The sequence below is a fragment of the Podarcis muralis genome, chromosome 6, assembly GCF_964188315.1.
Source record: "Podarcis muralis chromosome 6, rPodMur119.hap1.1, whole genome shotgun sequence".
In the NCBI taxonomy this organism is placed as follows: Eukaryota; Metazoa; Chordata; class Lepidosauria; order Squamata; family Lacertidae; genus Podarcis; species Podarcis muralis.
Window position 1 is genome coordinate 58873674 of NC_135660.1, and position 22184 is coordinate 58895857.

General features: G+C 40.8%; 1 protein-coding gene across 4 annotated transcripts in view; it reads left to right on the forward strand.

The window, feature by feature from the left end:
• The window catches only part of MGMT (O-6-methylguanine-DNA methyltransferase), a 173774-nt gene extending 151846 nt beyond the window's left edge, over positions 1 to 21928 (forward strand). For all 4 annotated transcript variants that reach the window (XM_077930374.1, XM_077930375.1, XM_077930373.1 and 1 more), the window contains exons 5-6: positions 5781 to 5920; positions 20514 to 21928. In XM_077930374.1, the coding sequence (XP_077786500.1) occupies positions 5781 to 5920; positions 20514 to 20645 (272 nt within the window). In that variant the 3' untranslated portion in view covers positions 20646 to 21928. The remainder of the gene's footprint in view (positions 1 to 5780; positions 5921 to 20513) is intronic.
• Positions 21929 to 22184: the final 256 nt, after the last annotated feature.

Genomic DNA, 22184 nt, shown 5'->3' on the forward strand with positions numbered 1-22184 from the left:
GTATGAACTCAGATTTTCTCACCATACATATCTTTTGAGAGGCAAAATATCTATTGTGTCCTTTTAAATAAGGAATGGACTTTTGCCTCTCCGCAGCATCCCCTGTCAGGTAGATTTATCTACAATGTTGGAAGCAGCAGGAACGCAGTCAGAGCTGTAGCGAAGGCGGCAACTAAACTTGCCAAAGGGAAACAGAATGAAAGAAAATAATGCAAGATGAAAGGGGGTTAAAGAAGCCTTGATATCTATCTCGTCCACAGCTCTCTCTATGTATGGTAGGAAAACCAGCCTCAACTAATGAAGTTGACACTTAAGAAATTGTCATTTTTTTAAAAGAATGTGTTTCCACCTGACCCACAAATTTATATTAGAGGGCATATCTGGAATTTAAACATTTTCATAATCCTGTTGCTCCTCTGTAATTTGTTTGCCTATCCAAAAGCATCAGTTTGCAGCAGAGTCCATACATTTGCAAAAATGACCTGGAAGAAGCTGCTCTCATATGAGAAAACTACGGGTGCTTTGTAATCCTTAACATTGCTCCAAATACCGTATTTTTCTGTCTATAAGACACCCCCATGTATAAGACGCCCCCTATTTTGGGGGAGAGGGACGCGGGTGGCACTGTGGGTTAAACCACAGTGTCTAGGACTTGCCGATCAGAAGGTCGGCGGTTTGAATCCCCGCGACGGGGTGACCTCCCTTTGCTCGGTCCCAGCTCCTGCCAATCTAGCAGTTCAAAAGCATGTCAAAGTGCAAGTAGATAAATAGGTACCGCTCCGGCGGGAAGGTAAACCGTTTTCCATGTGCTGCTCTGGTTCGCCAGAAGCGGCTTAGTCATGCTGGCCACATAACCCGGAAGCTGTACGCCGGCTCCCTCAGCCAATAAAGTGAGATGAGTTGCCGCAACCCCAGAGTTGGTCACGACTGGACCTAATGGTCAGGGGTCCCTTTACCTTTACCTTTTATTTTGGGGGACTCAGATTTAAGAAAATGGGGGGTGGCCCTGTGTATAAGACATCCCCTGATTTTTGACGTTATTGGGGGGGGCTAGTCTTATACACACAAAAATACGGTAATTGGGAAAGCAAGTGTCCCTGGATATAACAACAATTATTGAAGAAGGGTACTGCCTATGTACAGCTACACTGAATCTCTGCGTCAGAAGAATCTTACTTTGTCGTAAAGTAATACATGAAAGCTAGTTAGGAGCATTTTGAAGACCTTCTGGTGTATATCTTCAATGCATTACCAATGGATTTGTTTATGTTAACAGCAGTCATTGAAACATGCATTCATTGAACACTCATCTAACCTACTGCTCAGCAGGTAGAACCCTTTCTGCCCTTGGGGGGTGAACTGTTTTTCTGCATCCCAGTTTTATAAAGCTGCCCTACCCAGACCTTGCAGGGAAAACAAAATCTAGGCTTAACCATAAATTTCCCATCTTGGCGGGTTTGGGGTGGGGCAGTCTTGCAATGCTTGGCAGATAAGGGGGAAAAGATGTAACAAGTGGAGCTTGCATTGCTCATAGGTTTGTATGGGTTCAGTGGAATGTCCTTACTTTCTTCATTACCTTGGACTATAAACAGAGAATGTGGATATCAGTGCATATTTTTCCTATATATTTAGCCATGGCCAATATTTGCATCCATATTGAACATTTGGGAAGGTCAGCCACCTCATTTTGAGTAGATTATATTTTCAGGCACTAGCAGAGAATTTAGTAATAAAATATTTGGCACAGTCACAGAGCTGCTTGCCTTAAACTAATTATTGTGTTTGCTGCCTACAGGATGAAATTAAAATTTCAGATACATTTATACACACACACACACACACACACACACAGAGAAAGAGAGAGAGAGAGAGAGAGAGAATGATTTTATAAACATGCACAAGCATCATTTAAAAATGTATCTGAAATGTTAATTTCATCCTGTAGGCAGCAAACACAATACAGTGGTACCTCGGGTTACATACGCTTCAGGTTACATACGCTTCAGGTTACATAGGCTTCGGGTTACAGACTCCGCTAACCCAGAAATAGGGCTTCAGGTTAAGAACTTTGCTTCAGGATGAGAACAGAAATCGTGCTCTGGCGGCGTGGCAGCAGCAGGAGGCCCCATTAGCTAAAGTGCTGCTTCAGGTTAAGAACAGTTTCAGGTTAAGTACGGACCTCCAGAACGAATTAAGTACTTAACCCGAGGTACCACTGTAGTTATTTTAAGGGAAGCAGCTCTGAGACCGTCTCACACACACACACACACTGAATTCTCTGTTAGCGCCTGGAAATGTGCAAGTGGTGTGTGCATGGGGCATGTATGAGCATATGAGTGTGGGGTGGCGCCTCCCACTACCTTGTTAGGTATGCATTTTTGAGTCTGCTCTGGATCAATGTGAGCAGTACCAAATAACATACCTCCCCAGCCCTGTCCACTCTTTTGTTGGCCACGCTCCACCACTGGCATGCAGCCTCCTGCGGTGAGGGTTGGGCCCAAGTGAATGCAGACTTCGGGCTTTAAAAAAAAGCTTCCCAAATCTTGCTTTACATTTACTTACAATGACTATCCACTGGTCATTTTGTAGTCTCTCTGTAGAGATCCACCTGGATTTTTACTAACCTAAATAGTTTGGTATCATCCATAAACTTGTCTGTCTCACTGCTCACCCCTGATTCCAGATTAACTAGTCACTGTACAGAAGTTTGGGGGGCGCTTGCTTACTTCGTTGCAAGAACTGTTCCTTTGCTCTTGCCCTGTGTTTGCTGTCTTTTAATGTTCCACTCCTAACATTTTTACGCAAGCTGCTTTTATAACATCAGCCTGCTTTTGATTCCAGTTGGCTTCTGCTGTGGTGGTGCACTGCTTTTGTGCCGCACAGAATATATCTTCAGGACCTGCCCCGAGGAGTCATTAACCTGACAGGGAGACTGCCGGGGGGGCGGAGGGGGGGCAATTGCCATCAGCTGAGCCTGCTGTGGGTGGCTGCAAGACTACATTTCCCAGTATGCATCACATGAAAGGATGGAAAGCTTAAGTCAAGCGCAAACTGATAAGAGCCCCCTGTTTCCAAAATTAATTATCAAAATTCACCTTGCAAAATCAAAAGGCAGGCAGAGCAGCGCGTGGGGGCACAGCCCAACCCACAGAAGAATAATGAAATGGAATGGGGGGAATCCCCTCTTCCCTTGTTGCAATTGGATTTCAAAATAGGCCTTTCTAAAGAAATGACAGTAAACAAAATCTGTTTGCCTAAGGAAACTCTCCTAGCAATCAGCTAGTAACACAACTCCATGTGCTAATGAACCCAAAGCTGTTAATATGGTTTCTTCAGTTAAATTGATTCATGAATTTTGAAGAGAACATTATCTAATGAATTTTCTTTGAATAGAAAGCAATTAAAAGGACAAATCAGTCTGATTAACCCCAAAGTCACCCTAGTGCCACAAATGGTGTACAGTTTGAAATTATATCATAAAAAACTAGAGCAGATTTGCTATCTCTTCGCCCTCTACTAATCCATGTAAATTAATGAACAACAAAGTTAATTTCTTTGATGACCCTTTTCTAGTATCACCTGGATTATGCTGATGTTTAATTTGCTTAATGTTATAATAAAAGCTAAACAGATTTTTTTTCAATGAAGTGATTATCATTCTGTTCAGTTAAGAAGTGATTTTTTTAAAATATTATTTAAAACAAACATAAAAGTAGGTGGGTTTCAGAACAAAGAGAGAATACTTTTTCCAGACTGCATATTGTGTGAATGACTTTTTTGTTATATTGATAGAATAGAAAAGTAATTTATCCTCCTGAAAATCTTGTTTGTTAGCCTCAAAAGCACTGCCTGCCATTTTAGCTTGAGCTTCCTCACTGCCATTGTCTTTCAAGTAGAAGGGTTTTTTTTGGGGGGGGGTGATCCATGGTAAGGTGAACTCTCTAGTTTGCGTGTTCGATGATTCAGTGTGCCTTTTTAGCTCTCTGCTTGGATGCAAGGTGGAGGAAGAAACATGGGGAAATGCAGCTCAGAGCAGATGTGAAATTTCCCCATTTTCTCACCATAGTGAGGTGAATGAGACTGTTATGTTTCTACCTAGGCATAGTGCATCAAACTCTTCTTTTTTGTTTCAACTTCTGAGAAGGAAAAGTGGTGGACTAATGCTCTCTTTTCCAAAGACACTCTCTGGGCCCATGTGGACACAGTCAGTAACGTGAATTTTTCCAACACACCAGCTTGGCAGAACCCTTTTGGTTATAGGCCTTCAAACATTTCAGCAGCTGATTGGGATGACTCTACAAGAAAAGCAGCTCCTAAGGTATTCTTGTACAGTTCAAAAACAAAGGCACCGCTTCTGATTGGCTGCAGGAGCTTCCTGCACTCAATCAGAAGCCGCATAGGACGTTCGGCTTCCACAAAAACATTCGCAAACCAGAACAGAACACTCATTTCTGGGTTTGTGGCGTTCAGGAGCCAATTTGTTCGGGAGCCAAGCCGTTCGACTTACCAAGGTACCACTGTAATGTTTAAAGTAGGTCTATGTGTGTTAGACTTGGGCAGCGCAGGTGCACCACAGTTTCAGACTGGAGAAAACTCAGCAAAGCGCCATCTGCTGCAAAGGTGCCTGTAGTTGGATCATGCCTGGTCAACCACAGGCAATTTTTAATCACCATAGATCATGGGTAGGCAAACTAAGGCCCGGGGGCAGGATCCGGCCCAATCACTTTCTAAATCCGGCCCGTAGACAGTCCTGGAATCAGCATGTTTTTACATGAGTAGAATGTGTGCTTTTATTTAAAATGCATCTCTGGGTTATTTGTGGGGCCTGCCTGGTGTTTTTACATGAGTAGAATGTGTGCTTTTATTTAAAATGCGTCTCTGGATTATTTGTGGGGCATAGGAATTTGTTAATATTATTTTTTTCCAAAATATATTCTGCCCCCCCACGAGGTCTGAGGGACAGTGCACTGGCCCCCTGCTGAAAAAGTTTGCTAACCCCTGCCATAGATGAATGTCTCATTATGTGCCAGCAGCTACGTTAGCAGGTTGCCAGCTTCTTTTGCTTCCCTCCATGCCTTATTAAGAACAATATGAAAATCAAGTGTAACTAGACAGAAAATTAATAAGTCTTTCATTTCTAACAGGAGTTTTTTTCTTCTTCCCCCATTTAAATGTGCAGCAAATTTTCAGAGACACAGGCAGTTTCTGATATCTAGAATGCTAAATGGTAGCTAGAGGGTCTTTGCTGGGGGTAAAATAAAAAATAAAAACAGTCAGCTAGGGTAATATGGTCTGCTGGCTGTAGGGCTTCCTTTATAGTGTGACCCAGCTGAAGTTTGAAATTAGGAAATACAAGCTTTATAAAATAAGTACCGCCAGTTATTCCCTTCCTCCCCCTCTTTTTTTTTTTTTAATTTGACTGTATGCTAATTTATACTCTGCCAATTTAATGGGAAAGCACATTGTATGTGTTAACAGGATAATTGTACTGGAAGCAAATTAAAAATATAGGAAAATCAAAGCACTGAATGCCTTTTTAATAGTGATCAATTACTTGGAGCACAGTCTCTAATAATCATGAATTTAAATATAGAACACAATAATAGAACTGATTGGTGTGCTAATTCGAAAGAGAAAAATGTTGCTCTTCATACCCTAGTTTAAATGTCAGTCTTCCTGACTATTTTTATCTTGGGTAGATTAAAAAAAAAAAAAAGCCTTGCTTCTGAACATTGTGTTGCTTCTTCCTTTTTTATTTTTCTTTTATTTTTCCTTTTCAGCTTCATTCACCAGAGAAGTGTTGTGGACCCTGTTGAGAGATGTGAAATTTGGAGAGGCAGTTTCTTACAAGCAATTAGCGGACCTGGCAGGCAACAGCAAGGCAGCCAGAGCTGTGGGAGGAGCAATGAGAAGCAATCCTGTAAGTTCATGTCAACTTTTAAAATAAAGTTGATGGAAGATGGTGGTTTTAGATAGAAAGCTTTGCGGGCTAAATGTCATTAGATTAAATATATCTGCTGTGAAAACTACTCTACCCATGAGTAATAAGGTCAGTAAGTGTTTTTAATCAGCATTAATGCATAAACCAGTTTAATATGATTTATTTCCCCCATCATTTATTTGAAATAGGAGTGCTGCATTTATTTTAATGCATCCACCTGTACAAATTTAGTTCATTTTCCTTTCTTTTTCTTTTTTCTTTTTCTTTTTCTTCAATGAAATAAAAGGCTTATGCTTTTTGGATAGGTACGAGTCCCACTCAGAGGTGAGATCGTCTTTTAGATTCTTAATGGCATTAGGGTGGTAACACATTTTGTTTCATTACCTGCAAACAGTTCTGGTTACATGAGCTCATATGGTGTGAAAGGGCAAAATGCCCTCTGCACTCATATAGGAACAAGTTTGACTTGGATCCCCAGTGTGTCAGGTTCTGGATTTTGGGAGGCAGGCACGTTCCAGCCTCCTTCACACAGCAAGTCACATTGTCTCCGTATTCCTGTGGCATAGCTCCATTAAAGACTCTCACCAATTTAGGCAATGCAGAACACAGCCTTTTAGTTGTAGCAAGCTAGGGATATAATTATACATTAGTTTAGTCATTTTTGCCCCATTAGTGACGTGTGCCTGACAATTGCCTCAGATATTTTTTAATTTCATATTATTACCTTGGCATGAGAATTGGCTGACATTTGTTATTGTGACCTATGTTGTAAGTGTGAAGCTATCTAGGTGCTGGCAACAAAGTTTTAGAATGACCTTACTGATTTGCTTTCATTATCAAAGGACAGGGAAGGGGGGGTGGGAAGGATTCAGGCCTTGAAATGCTTTGCTTTGGTTTACATTTGAAAGCGTCTCCCCTTTATGGGGGTGGAAAGCCCCTAAATAGTAGCAGCATCCCCATCATATATTTTCTCTGCAGCATTTAATTGCATTTTGATGCAACAACTGATCCAAAGCCCTGCAGCCTTTTGAACTTCGTGTACTAGCACCAGAGCTAATGGTTCAGCGGTATCAATCAATCATCCATCCATCACTATGTTGCCCAAAGAAAGGCAGAAGCAGCCAGGGCTAAATCTGAACCAGAATTTTCCATGCCAGAGCTCAGTCCTAGAACCTGGAAAGCAATATTTTTTTAATGCTTTTGAGTCATGATACCCCACATTCAAACACTGGAGTCTGGGGTGCATGGGTACTGGTCATGTGGGGCAACTTGGCAGAGCTGAGTCCTGGAACAGCTAGTAGCAACTGATTCTGAGTGAGAATGGGAAGGTTTGTGTGGTATGTTGCTCCTGCTCTTTACCTTCAAGACTCATTTGCACTCAATATGACTGCTAGTATCATGAGTCTCTTCCACCGTTACACAGCTTGGGCATAGATTGAAAGAAGCTGAAGCTACATATAGAGAGAGTATGAAGCTAATTCAGACATCTCCACCTTAGCATACAGCACTTGCTGTAGTCCATAAAATTTCCTTCATGCTCACTATGAAGCTTCTCAATTCTGAGGTAGGCTTTGAGGACCTGTGCCTTGTGTTGACCAGCAGGACAGATTGGAGCTGTTGGTGTTGTACCATCCACTTTGTTGCCTGAGGTGGGCCTAGCTGGCTGAGGCGGGCTGAAGTGTAGTGTTGGAGAACCCCAGGGAGAGTTCTGGGAGACTTCAATATCCATGCCAAGCCTATCTTGACTATACCAGCTCAGGATTTCATGGCAACCATGGCGTTGTCACAAGTTTTCATCATAGGGTAGGACACAGCCTTGATGCACGGTGTGAGTGGAGTTGGCTGAATAGGAGAGGGGTGAATTTTCTCCATTATCATAGACAGGCCATTGTCTGGTGAAATGTTGGTTTTACAGCTCCAATCCCCATCTACAAGGGGTTGCCGACTCACCCCTGGAAAGGTATGGAATCCCAGGGATTCTCGAATGCTACTCACCCCTGGAAAGGTATGGAATCCCAGGGATTCCTGAATGCTATGGAGGATTTTCTACAAACCAAAGCTGGTGATCCTCTCAATGCCTTTGGTGTTTCTATGAAATAGTGAAGAGTGTCAGGCTGTTGACCTGATTGCTCCTGGGCCCCCCTCTGAAACTGTGGAGCCTGGTAGGCTTCCTTGTTTTCCAGGGAAAAGGCTAGAGGACAAGTAGTGTAAGAGTCAAAGTGCAAAGTTGATCAGAGCACAGAGCCGTGCCTCCTACATGGCGGTGAAGGTGGCAGATAAGGCTTACTTTTCTGCCTACATTACATCTTTGAGTAGTGGGCCAGCTAGCTGAGAGGGGCTGGCCAGGTAGGTCCAGGGAGTGGTTAACTCATCTTGGTGTGTGGGTGAGTGAGGTGCCTGGTTCCTTGAAGGGGGGTGGTAGGGTGGCCAACTTGTAAAGAAGCTCTTCCTGGACCCTGAAGAACTTGACAACTACTCCCTGGTCATTAATATCCCTTTTATGGGTAAGGTACTTGAAAGGGTGGAGGCAGTCCAGTTGCAGATATTCTTGGAGGAAACTGATTATCTCAACCCATTTCATTCTGGGTTTGGGCCCAGTTTGGGGATGGAATTCCCCTTGGTTGCCCTGGTTGTTGTTGTTTAGTCATTTAGTTGTGTCTGACTCTTCGTGACCCCATGGACCAGAGCCCGCCAGGCACTCCTGTCTTTCACTGCCTCCCACAGTTTGGTCAAACTCATGCTGGTAGTTTCGAGAACGCTGTCCAACCATCTTGTCCTCTGCCGTTGCCCTGGTACGTGAGCTTATTCAGGAGCAGAACAATGCAAGAATATTGTAGGATAATGACTCAAAGACAAGCATTTTCTGCTGTTGCCCCTGATTCGTGGCGTGACCTTCCCTCTACCATATGTGAAGAGGAACCAGCAGTTGCTTCAGATGTTTTGCAAATATTTCTCTTTTTGTCCATGTTTTTCCAGATCTAGAACATCAGACTCTTTTTTTTTTTTATGTCTATGAATCTTTGTATTATGTGCTTTTAGTCTGTTGTCTCATTGGTTTTAGGTTGTATTTTGTTTCACTAGATATTGTTTCTGTATTGTACATAGAGTATTCCACTTAGAGATTTTTTAAAATGCTAAGCATTTTATACATGCTCTTAAATAAATAAATATCAAATTTAACTGTAAAAGTTTTGCAAATACTGCACTTAACATTAAAACAAAATATATAAAATTATTTCCATCAGTCTAGATTTCAGTGCATACATGAAACTCTTCTTCAATCGAGAAGACAGCTCTATGAATGGATGCCTTTGCACACCTAGAGCTTGTCCTCTGAATTGACATGAATATGGACGATATAGGCATTGGAGCCCATGGACCCACAAGAGATTGCTTAATTAGTATAGTGCTTTTTGCAGAAAGAATACATATTATTGGGCTATTGCAAAGCATTTCATTGCATTCACAAAACACAATGCAACCAGTATATATAAAATCAGTGCTTTTTTCTGGGGGGACGTGGGGGGACACATACCCCTAAACATTTTGTGAATTTAGGCTTGGCCTCATTGAAGTGCAGTATTTCAATATGAGTAGGGAAATGAGAGTAGCCCTAAACATTTTTTTTTAGAAAAAAGGCACTGTATAAAAAATGACCTTATTTACAATTTGTACAGACACCAGTCCGAATTGTCTTTGCTAATATAGGAAAACATGATCTTGTGAGGATCTGGAATTGGAGTGTTACTAGAAATCAGACTTTTTAAAAAGGCTATGAGAGTCGATATTTCTAATATCCCTGATTTGTTTCCCTAAGAAAAAGTGTTATTTCACACTGCAGATCTTGCCCACTTAATTTCTGGAGTGTGCATTCTACAGGTCTCCTTTTGTAGTTTGGTTGATCACATAATTCATACACTGACCTTCAACTTTATGAGAAGGTGGAAAAGGTGCCGGCAGCAGCTGAGAGATGCAACATCTTTGCTTTAAATTATGCCAAGGACTTGGTGGAGATGGCTCACCTTTTTGTGAAGAAAACTTCAAATAGTTTACTGCAGTTTAGATGGATTGTGATGGCTGCAGTCCTTAAAAGGAACCCATAAAGTTCAATTAAAAATCTCATTAGAATAGGATGGGAAGATCAAAAAGAAATCATACAGACCCCTGGGAATTGGAGAATGTTGGGCTGATTAGTCCAAGACTATCATAAATGATTCTTCTATGACTTAAATATCGTATGTTCAGTAGAACTGCTAGTACAAGCTGCAGTAACTGCCTAGGATTTTTGTTGTTGCCAATTTTATATGCTTATGTTATCATTCAAGCTAAAACCTGACACTAACATCGATCTAGCATAAGTGAAGTGTGTTATTCAGTCAAAATGTTTAAAACATTCAAGACTGAATGGAGTAATTGTGCATTTAAGAGAAGATTGTGAAGCATTGATTTGGAATGTGGTACGCACATAAACCTAGTTGTGCATTAATTCCTTAGGTGGCTAGCAATAAAACTGGAACACATGCTGGTTCATATTACAGTATTTGTTTCTATCACAGAACGGGGGGAGAAAAAGCAATAGGACATGAACAAACCGAAAGATTATTTTTTGCTAAGTGTGATTTCTGTTGTGTGTTATAACTTGATATTTCAGCTGTTTCCATTATGGCCTCCCTGATCTATTTTTGACAGTTTGGCAGCTTTCTGTAACTATTCAGTCTATCAACCAGTATAATAGGATGGTCAGTTTTCCGCTGTATCAAATTGAAAACCCCTAACAAGCAGAGCATCACAGTTGTGCAACATTCTGTTCCATCCTCAGACTGAAATTGCTAAATGCAGTTCAAAAGCAATCAATACATTGTGCAGGGAGTTTTTTCCCCCTCACCTTTTTCTAAACAAACACATTATTGAGGAGTTAGTTTATTCACAGATTGCCACGAGCGTTAATGACCACCCTGAGTCTTGTTCTGCCAGTCACCTAGCTGGCTGTTGATAAAGATTTAGCATCATGTTCTAAGTGTCAAGCCTGTCAGTAGTGCTGAACCATTTGACCAGAAGAAAAAACGCAGAGGGAGCTATTGATTACAGCTTCTCAGTGTCACTTGTTCACCAGGATTTAGGTATTGATGAGGCTGCGAGTGAAAACAAGCTCTTTCCCTTGTGGGCCTCTACCCAGAAGAACAAAAGCAAAGTTGGAGAAAATATTCAGCCGGTACCAGAATCAGAGGGATTCCATTATTGATTGAAAGGCCCCTTCATGTTATTTTTTGTTGGAGACAAATCTATGGGTTTGGAAGTTTTATAGCATTTGAGAAAGAGGCACTGTAAGTGATGGATTCATGTATTGGATGAATTAGATTTCCCAGCATGAAAATTTCAATGGGGCTGTAGTAATATGAGCTGCTGAGTTATTGATAAAAATTGCATTAAATGCAACTGAAGCTCTAAAGCAAAAGCCTTTGGCAGTATTTTTCCCTCCAAAATATCCTCAGGGCTCTAAAAATTTTTTGTGTGCATTTAATTATTTTTAGTTGGCTAAGTGTTGTCACAATTAAACCAAAAGGAGGCATTGATCAATCTTGTTAAATGGCACAGATGATATAGTACCTGTAGTGCATTTTTTCACTACTGCTGGGAATCATGCATTCGTAGCATTGATGCCTAAATATTAAAGATGCACTGACTGCTTTTATAACTAATATGATGTTTGTTTTTCAGTGAGAACCAGAAAGTATTTTCCACCCTTAGCATTGTATCTAGCGGTATTGCTCAACTGAGAGTAAAGTTACATCAGCGGACTGATGCGGGGAGCCATTTTCTTTTAAAATATATATATAGTCATACTTTAAACCATGGAATATTATTTTATTTTAAAAATGGAATAAAGTTGCTTCCCTCCCTGTTCAAGGAGGGAACAATTTTCAGCAATTCTCCCTCCTGTCTGCAGTCCCTCACACTTAACCTACATCTGCTCCACATGTGTGTTTTGGGGATGCCTTCTGGAGCAGATTTAGTGGGGAGTGCTACAGGGGAATGGAGAATCACAGGAAAATTGCTTCCCTCTCCATTCCACTGATGGAAGCCTTACCATCAGCTCAGTGGCACTGTAAATCTATGACTCCTACACTGTAGGAGAATGAGAATGGAAAGAGCATTATCACTGGAAGTTCCTAATTTCCCACTATACATACTATCAAAGTATTTGAGTTGCATTACTTGCTAGGCAGCAGGTGGGAGAGTTGACACATACACTCCAGCTCTATTGATTAATAATAATAATAAATTTTATTTATACCCCGCCCTCCCTGGCCAGAGCCAGGCTCAGGGGGCCTAACACTAGTAAAATTACAATAAAAATATAATGGGGGGGAACCAATTAAAAATACAGGTTAAAATACAATTTATAATGCAGCCTCATTTTAAAAGTGGCCCATAGATCAAAACCATAAGGGGAGGGAAACAAGGGTCAGACTGAGTCCAAACCAAAGGCCAGGTGGAACAGCTCTGTCTTGCAGGCCTGCTGAAAGATGTCAAGTCCCGCAGGGCCCTAGTCTCTTGTGACAGAGCGTTCCACCAAGTCGGGGCCAGTACTGAAAAGGCCCTGGCCCTAGTTGAGACCAATCTAACCACCTTGCGGCTTGGGACCTCCAAAGTGTTGTCATTTGTGGACCTTAAGGTCCTCTGCGGGGCATAACAGGAGAGGCGGTCCCATAGGTACGTGGTAAAGTAACGGTACAGTACTTATTTTCTGATTGATGTGTTATGTGTTATGTGTGCTTAATTCTGTAGTTTGTTTTCCAAAAGGATCCATTTAGCTGATAGAATATCAGCCTTCCTGGCTCAGGTAGGGCAGTTCCAGCTTTCCATGCAATCATCTCTTGCTGCAGTATATTTTAATGGTAACATAGACCTTTGTGGTTACAGTTACACTCTCAGTGCATATTTGTTGCAGAATTTACACACCCACAGACCTATAATATAGTCCTTCTATTGCATTGTCACATGCACAGTAGTAAACATTGCCCTGAAATTCTGAGAACTTACCATTTGTAGTTTTCATTCTGGTACCAAAAAATATCCTCCAAACTGGCTGGATTTTGCTGCTGCTGTGCTTTTTTGTCTTAAGCAACTGCAAATGATTAAATATTTCAAAATCTAGAAATGACATTTGAAATAACCAACTGAGGATACAGTGATAATATTTTTAAAAGTTATTCTTATTTTTACTTCAAGCAATGTGCGAAAACAAAATACTGTAGAACAAAAAAAATCCAAACCCACCAAAAACCTCTGCAATAAGTTTCTGGAAAAGGAAGAAATATAAGCAAGATTTTTTTCCAAATAAAAACCTCCGGGAAGCACACTTCTTCTGACATCACAGCCTTGGTTTGGTTTTGAGACATATTGACTATCCTGAGCTACTTAAGAATAGGTTGTTTCAGTTCTACTTCTTTTCAGCCTTCATATGAAAATGATTTACTGTTTTTATAGCCTTTTTCTCAGACGACCCATTCTGTACAGTGGTACCTCGGGTTACATACGCTTTAGGTTACATACGCTTCAGGTTACATACTCCGCTAACCCAAAAATAGTGCTTCAGGTTAAGAACTTTGCTTCAGGTTGAGAACAGAAATCGTGCTTCAGCAGCGGCAGCGGGAGGCCCCATTAGCTAAAGAGGTGCTTCAGGTTAAGAACAGTTTCAGGTTAAGAATGGACCTCCGGAATGAATTAAGTACTTAACCCGAGGTACCACTGCATTTCTGTTTCTTTAATGCATTATGCTTTGATCATATTACTGTTCTGGTTTTAATTGAGATTTTGCACACGGCATAGATAGTTTTATATGAAATTACAGAACAGGATAGAAATTAAATAAATAAATAAGAATGCACCTTGGGATATAAACCCCACCCCAACACATTTGTTTTTGCATTTTTAATGGTTCACCCATCTATCCCCCACAATACTCTGCTTTCCAACAATAGAAATCAGCTAGTTCTCACTCCCTACCCATTCCCACACCCCTATAAATCCCACGTCAATAGTTTCCTGAGGTTCAGGGTATACAGTGTTAGAAAAATCTTTCTTTTTTATGATCCTGCACACTCAATGTGTAGCAGCCTTGCCACACTTAACACCAATATCCATAAGGGCATATTCAATTCATATACAGATTGTTCAATCCAAGCCAAAATTAAAGCATCATAAAATTTGATGCCAATGTCGCTAGATTCCTGACTGCCACTTCAATATACCCTCCAACATACAAGTGCATTTGTTTTATGTTATATGCGAGAGCAGCTTGCTATAATGAAAAGGGGAGCAAGTGTTCAGGGTAAGTCAGTGTCATGAGATTTGGAAGGTGACGTAGCCTCTTTAAGATTTTTAGAAATATTTCAAAACAGAGCACCGAAGGAGCTCGTATGGTATCAAGTTTATTTATGCAGATGAAATAGTCACATATTGTTCGTGAGATATATTGCAGCTAGTTTCAAGATGTTTTTTGTGCACTTCCAACCAGCAGGTCTCAATCTTCCATTTTTTAATATTCCATGCCAGATACCATATTTAAAACAAGTGGTGCTACCATGTTTATAAATGCTCAAAAACTGAATATACTCAGCTTGTGGAATGCAGATATATTTCAAGATGAGCTCCATCTTCTCTAAAAATGCTATAATTTGCGCACATTGGCTAAATGCTGAAAATGACTTTAACATTTTAGATGGTATGCAATTTACAAAACAACATGCCCCAAGGTCAGGGTATGGTTTATATAAATTTGACCTTTACAAAAGTTTTGTAGTAGCAAAAACAAAAAAAACAAACCCTCAAGAGTCTGACCAAATCACCCAATTTAAAATTTCATCAAATAAATCATAAATCGTTTAAAAGCCATTAATAGTGCAAGACATTGGGATGTTTGCAATATATGGAAGGAAAAAGAGCCTTGTGCTTGGGCAGTGCACTTCCTGCCCCTGTACTACAGATCCTAAACATACATTTGCACACACACAAAAGTCACAAGTCAGTGTAGCTCTTCAAAATCTTTTTTTAAAAAATGTGTTCAGCTTATGCTGACAATTCAATATGAGGACAAGTTCCTTCCTTAAAAGTTTTGTGGCTCAAAACGTATGCTCTCTCCACACCCCCAACTTTTACAATTTAATATGACTGGTATGCTAATATGCTAGTATGAGAAAAGCTAATTTCCCTGGCACTTGTTGAAATCCTAATACATGTTACTAATTAATTCATTATATGTTGTTTCCGTTTGTCTTATTTTAGTTTGTTTATTTACTTAATGTATTCATTGACTGATGAATTGATTTATACAATTTATATCCTGCACAGTAAATTTAGATTCCCAGGGCAGCTAACAATGTCATAAGAAACAATGGAAAAACAATTAATAATAATAATAATAATAATAATAATAATAATAATAGCAGCTACCACAACAAATTGGCACACAGGTTTACATTCATATGGACTGTAGAATCTAAACTGCTCTAAGCTAAAAATTCCAACACCAGACATTCTTAAAAGCCTGGGGAAACTAAAATCTTTTCACCTGATGCCTTAACAGTAAAGTGGGCACCAAACCTGTCTTTGCTCAAGAGAGAATTCCAAAGGCCATGAACTTCTGTTGACTAGGAATTAAGTCCCATTGAACTGAAGGCTTACTTCTAAGTAAACATGAGCTCTTAAAACGTTTTTCTTTTTTAAAAACAAACACCTAACTACACATTCTTCGCAACAAACATTGGTTGCTCGTTGCCTAATTACCGTATCTCTGTCCTGCTCTACTTACTAAGCTTCCTGATTGGCTCATCACATTACTTCCTGTTTTTAGTGTCCCCACTCTCCAAACTTGAGATAAGATCTTCTCAGATAAACTACAAAATTTCCCTGGGAATTCTACCGTTCCCCAGGAATGTTTAAAGCAAGAGGTTAAGCATGCAAAGTAGAACTATCAGAATGTGCCTGGTGAAAAGGAGGAGGAAGAAAGACTAACTAACTAACTATCCCCCACCCAGTTTAAGGAGGAAGCTTCTGTTCTCAACACAGTGAGGCATAAAGTTTCACCTGTGTAAGAGCGGTGCAGAAATAGGCAACTAGGTGCCCTTCCATCAGTCCCAGCCAGCATGGCCGGTAGTCAAGTAAGATGAAAGGTGTAGTCCAAAATGTTTAGAGGGTACCATGTTAGCCAGACAAGAGTCCAAAACACAAGCCTTCCACCCCTCAGCACTGAGACCTGCTTCCTCTGACAGTCGATCTCAAGAGTCTCAAGTCAGGATGTTAACTTGTCATCTGGTAATTGCAAGACTGGCTACCTCGGTCCGTGTTGCCTGCTATCCCACAGGGTCTGGGCACATGTGGAAAGTTCCCCAGCCAGCTAGTGAAAGAGGCTTTCACTGGTTGGAGTGGGAAACAGGTCACCCACATGGCCACCCATTTGTGGGTAAGTTATTTTGCAGTAGTCAGGAAGCACTCGTGGTCCTTGGTGAAGGCAGCCCACAACAGGTGGTCTAGTTCAGGATTATTCACTAATGTTATCAGTGCCTGGATCACTTGAGTGCATCTTGGTGGAAGATTTCCAGTTGTGCTGATGATTGGCAAGTATACCTGACCCTTCCTTACCACATTTGGATGGTAGCCTTGAAAGTTACCTGGGATGTGGGGGCTTAAAAGGATACTCACATAGCAGATATCAGTTTAGACTGCACCTTTATTGTATGGAGGGTCATTTGGTACTAAACTTTCTTTCTAACAGAGGACATTGGTCACATCCATTTCAGTTATCCCAGGAGCAGGTATAAGTTCTCTACAAGTCTAATTTCATGGATCACAGTTGCCAAATACGTTTTGTAAGACAAATGTAATATTGGTTCTGATTGTACTGTGGCAGAAGAACTCATAGTGATGTTCCCAAATTTGTGAATATAGCTACTGCAAAAAGCTCTTATATCAGCTTTGTACCTCATATTGCTTTGTGTGATCTGTCCATAATGTCTGCCATTCTATTTCTCATTTCTTACCCACCATTTCCCCTCATTCGACTTTCTAAGCTTCTTTTGTAGGGAGGGAGATCGTTTTCACTGTGGAAATCAAGAACAATATTTTCAGGAAGAGCTGGAGTCAGCTGAAAAACATGCTCTGTATGTTCCAAAAGGCAGAATTTGGCAATACAAGAGGAAGCTCATTTAGGGCTGCCTAGTGAGAGTCGTTAACAAATCCACTAATAAGTTATGGGGATTGGAGTCACATTTACTCTGCTACTTGATTTGAAAAGTAGTTATCATGAGAACCAGGCTGTTTTTGTGCTGACTCTGATATAATACACCTGTTAAACCTTCGGATGCTGGGATTGAGAATTTGTACATGTGGTGTACTAAATATGTGCAACAAAACACAGCAGTGGGGTAGCGAACACAGTTCTTGTTCTGCTAATCTGTGCTTTCATATAAGCTTTATTAGGGCAGAATTCTCCAATTTTCGTGGAATTGGTTGCCTTTGATTATTGGATCAGCTTTTCGTTATGCTTGTGGGGAGGAGGGAAGAATTTGGCAGCCTTTTCTGGTCCTGGGTTCATTAATTTCCACAAGGGAGAGGCCAGTTTCACAGCACTCACAGCTTTCTCAGTAACTATTCTCTATCAGTACTTCAGGGCCCAGCTATATGCACATGGTTCTTGTCCACGTCTTGAGGGTACCACCCACACCAGCAATGGCACTCCTAATGGAGGTCTGACTCATATGATCAAAGATCCAAATAATTGTCATTTTTACCCATTACCAATGTAACAAGGAAACAGTTGTGTACCAGTTGTTGGCATCCATCTGCCTCAAGAGACAACAGAGTGTGCCTCCAGGGGAGGGCTGAAATCAAACTACAGCATTAGCAGCACTAAAGTGACCTCCCTGTGTGTATGGAGGGCCTAGGCTACCCAGACGACAATACCCCCCACCACCACCTCTGGGCCTCGCTGACTTGATCCAAAGGAAAGCAGAGTAGTACATTTGGCACCAGCTTGGCTGCAGGAGTTGCCTGCACAAGGCCTCATCCAGTTGTCTTAGGAATTCCCCCCGGATTTGTGTAGGGCTTGCTCCTTAGCCTTTTCTTCTTCTAAATATATCCTGCAAGGCAGTGGAGGTTTAGGATCTGAGCTTTCCTTCTCCTAAACGGGATACCTAACCAGGTTGATGAGCCCCATCTGCCCCTTGTGCAGCAGTAATCATGCTAAAAAGGTAGTGTGTACATTTTGCAGACGTGATCCAAAATGTGTATTAACTAATGGGAACAGATCCCTAGCACGCGCTTTCAAGTAGAAGAAAAGAGAGTGTTTTTATTTTTAAAAAATCATGACAATTATTTCTTCCTCCTTCGTTGTGTCCACATTCATTGTGTGCAAACTCATGTTACATCTGAAATTACTACGCTATGGGTTTTAATTTAATTTTCAAAAAATTATGAACATCAGTAATGCTGTTTGATAAAACAATCTTCCACTAGTACAGTGGGTTAAAGGTAAAGGTAAAGGTACTCCTGCCCGTACAGGCCAGTCTTGACAGACTCTAGGGTTGTGCGCCCATCTCACTCAAGAGGCCGGGGGCCAGCGCTGTCCGGAGACACTTCCGGGTCACGTGGCCAGCGTGACATCGCTGCTCTGGCGAGCCAGAGCCGCACACGGAAACGCCGTTTACCTTCCCGCTAGTAAGCGGTCCCTATTTATCTACTTGCACCCGGGAGTGCTTTTGAACTGCTAGGTTGGCAGGCGCTGGGACTGAACAACAGGAGCGCACCCCGCTGCGGGGATTCGAACCGCCGACCTTTCGATCAGCAAGCCCTAGGCGCTGAGGCTTTTACCCACAGCGCCACCCGCGGCCACGTACTCATAAATTTGTTAAAGTTTCTCCTTTACCATAGATTTACTATCAGTAGTATGTTAGCTGCTGTACAGAAGAAACATGTTTCCTGTACAGTAGGTATGCAATAAGTATGTGGCAAGAACAAGAATAACAGGCAAGAATAAAGTGATAATGGTACTTAGAATAAGCTTGATTTTATAAAGATGCTACTTGGTTCAGTGGTACCTCTGGTTACATACTTAATTCATTCCAGAGGTCCATTCTTAACCTGAAACTGTTCTTAACCTAAAGCACACTTTAGCTAATGGGGGCTCCCACTGCTGCCGCACCGTCGCCACACAATTTCTGTTCTCATCCTGAAGCAAAGTTCTTAACCCGAGGTGCTATTTCTGGGTTGGTGGAGTCTGTAACCTGAAGCGTATGTAACCTGAAGTGTATGTAACCCGAGGTACCACTGTAGATGAGTCTTTGGATCAGATACTGATTTTCAGACTAGAATGGGGGAACTAACAGAAACTGATGGCAAATGTCAAGGAAAAGGAGTTGCATAGAAGTGGAAATGGGAGGAGGGAACAAACAGGCTATTTGTGGGCCATACAAATTAAGTCTGAGAAAAACTAGGGCAAGAAACCCAGATAGGACTAGAGAACAAACCTTAAATGTGTAAGGACTAAGTTGTGGAGCTGTCAACATAGGTGTTTCTGACAACTTCATTATACAGTTTTGGTGGATGCATTCACCAAAACTGTATAATGAAGTTGCCAGAAACACATACGTTTTTATGTTGTTGGCCACTGTGAGAACAGGAAGCCAGATGAGCATTTCATCTGATCCAGCAGGGCTCTTCTTGTGTTCCAAGTAGAAAAACCTGAGAATAGCTTAGCCTTAAGTCTTGGAGAAGACCTTCCAAGGCTGAAAGTGTCATGGCCGTTTTTGTCTCTCCTAGCTGAGTTTGTCTAATTGCCTTTTAAATTCACTGGCTATAATATGTTGTGGCAGAGTGTTCCATATTTTTTAAGCCGCATGTGAAGTGCTTTCTTTTGTCTGTCCAAAATATGCCGCCAATCCGTTTAATTGGATGACCTCAAGTTCTAGTACTCTGGAACAAGAAAGGGGGACTTTCCCCACAGTATGTGTGACTATATAAACCTCTGCCACCCCGTCTTTTTTTCTAAACACACAAGCCCCAGACCACCCAGTCTTTCCTCATAAGGAGAGTGCGCCAAATCCTTAACGATTTTGGTTGCTGTTTCCTGCATCTTTTCCAGCTCTTTGATTTGATTTGACTTTTAAGGTGAGGCAACTCCGTGTTCTCTTGTAGTTGCGGCAATCGGCAGTTATTGGACTTCCACTGAAGTGAATGGGCAATTCTTAAAACATACAGGATCGCTCGCTTGTGCAAGAAATCACTGCACTCTTGACTATTTCCTTTCTCTGACTGAGTGAAAAAAGGAATACACACACACACACACACACACACACACACACACGTGCATTGCTTAGTATCCTGAATGCTTTTCCCTGTTTGCTCCATCAGTAAGTCTAACCTCACTGACCCGCAAGTGGGCACTGCTGGATAAAATTTATGCAAATAAGAGGATAATAATAGTTGACCAGAGGAAGGGCATTATCAAATGGGAAGGGTGAAAAAATATTTCAGGAGCATCATTTTTCTTTGTGTATTTGTGTGTCTTTTTCAGGTCCCTATTATAATACCGTGCCACAGAGTGATTTGCAGCGGTGGACAGACTGGCAACTACACAGGAGGAAGTCATCTGAAAGAGTGGCTTTTGTCACATGAGAAGCTTCAGAAGGAAAAGTTAGCATATTGATGCAGTTCAGGCACAGCTGTTATTCAGCCAAAACACATAACCAAAGATACTTGGCTTATAACAAGCTTTCAGAACACACAGTAGAATTCAGGAAAATGGTAAATATTTGAGTGACATATAAATATAATACAACATCCGAAGCGAAATGTGTGGTGGCACTACTATATTAAAAAAGCTGAATATGTCCTAAGGGATACAGCTTGTATGGCCTTTCTTGTTTTTACATTTTACAGCAGAATGAGTACAGCGGACTGTGCCTGTTGTGCATGTATTTTGTTCCCATCTCTAGTGCTGTTTTGTTCTATTTTTAATGTCCATTAAAGCAAGGATAAGGGAGTGGGAGGGGCATGGCAAATGTTAGATGCAACTGCCCCTCTAAGGAAGCATCTGGCTCGCAGAGGGGACAGCCGGGAATCCACAGCCTTCGCGTGTATTCGGAGAGCCAAATTAAATGCATAAGCTTCAACACACACCTCCCCCTGTTCCTGCCTGGATTTGTATTTGTCCAAATTGAAAAGCTTGTACCTCTGCCAGGCTTGGTGCCCAAGATTCTCCTGTTTTCTTTGATGTTTGAACTGTTGAAATGATGTTTTACGTAAACAGTTGTTAATGAAACGCACTGAAAACCCATTCAAAAGGAAACGGCTATTGAATTGCCTATTCACAGCTTTTCTTTTCAGATCATTGTAGATGGCTTAAAAAGATATGAATAAAAATATTTTGTCTCCATTAGCATTGCTTGATGTAGGCAGAGAAAACAGATGCTGAAAAGCAGTTTAATGACAAAACAAATATTTTTATAAAAATTATGCTGCTGTGTTAGTTACCTTTTGCCATAATTTAGAAGTATATTTTTTAAAAAAAATATTTCTGATCAACAGCGCTTCTGGTTTTTTCTTAGCATTTGCTTTTTAAATTTTTTTCACATAGGTTATACAGTACTCTGGATTATAAAAAGCAAGAGCTATGCATTATATTAAACATAGAATGCTATCCAGAAAAAATATAGTCAGCCAAAGGACACTGAAACTAAACTTTCTGGTTATTTAAAAAGAACTCAATGTAAGTAAAATATTACAAACCACCAGAAACTCAAATTTTCATTGAGGGAATCATAAATAGTAACACAGTAATACTGATTTTTATATTTTTATCACATTCTTATATATATGTTGCTTTAGAAGGCTGATTGCTAACAAAAATTATTGTGTTAGGTTACTCCATTAATGTTGTGTTACTGAGATGTTAGAATTACTTTATTAAAACCTGTTATGCATGTGCAAGTTGTCTATGTATAGAAATATAATACAGTATATGATATACGGAGAAAATAAACTATACCCTACTGTACAATATAAGGCTGTATTTTATCAAGGGTTTCTGGTGGCAATATAAACCATGAAAGGAAGGCTCAAGTGGTTTGTACATGTCAGCAAGAGCCCAAGATAAAAATATAGCCTTATAATATGTATAGTTTGAATGTATTCTTTTTTTCCTCCCCATATGTGAATACCAGCCAAAGGAAATCACAAACTTTCA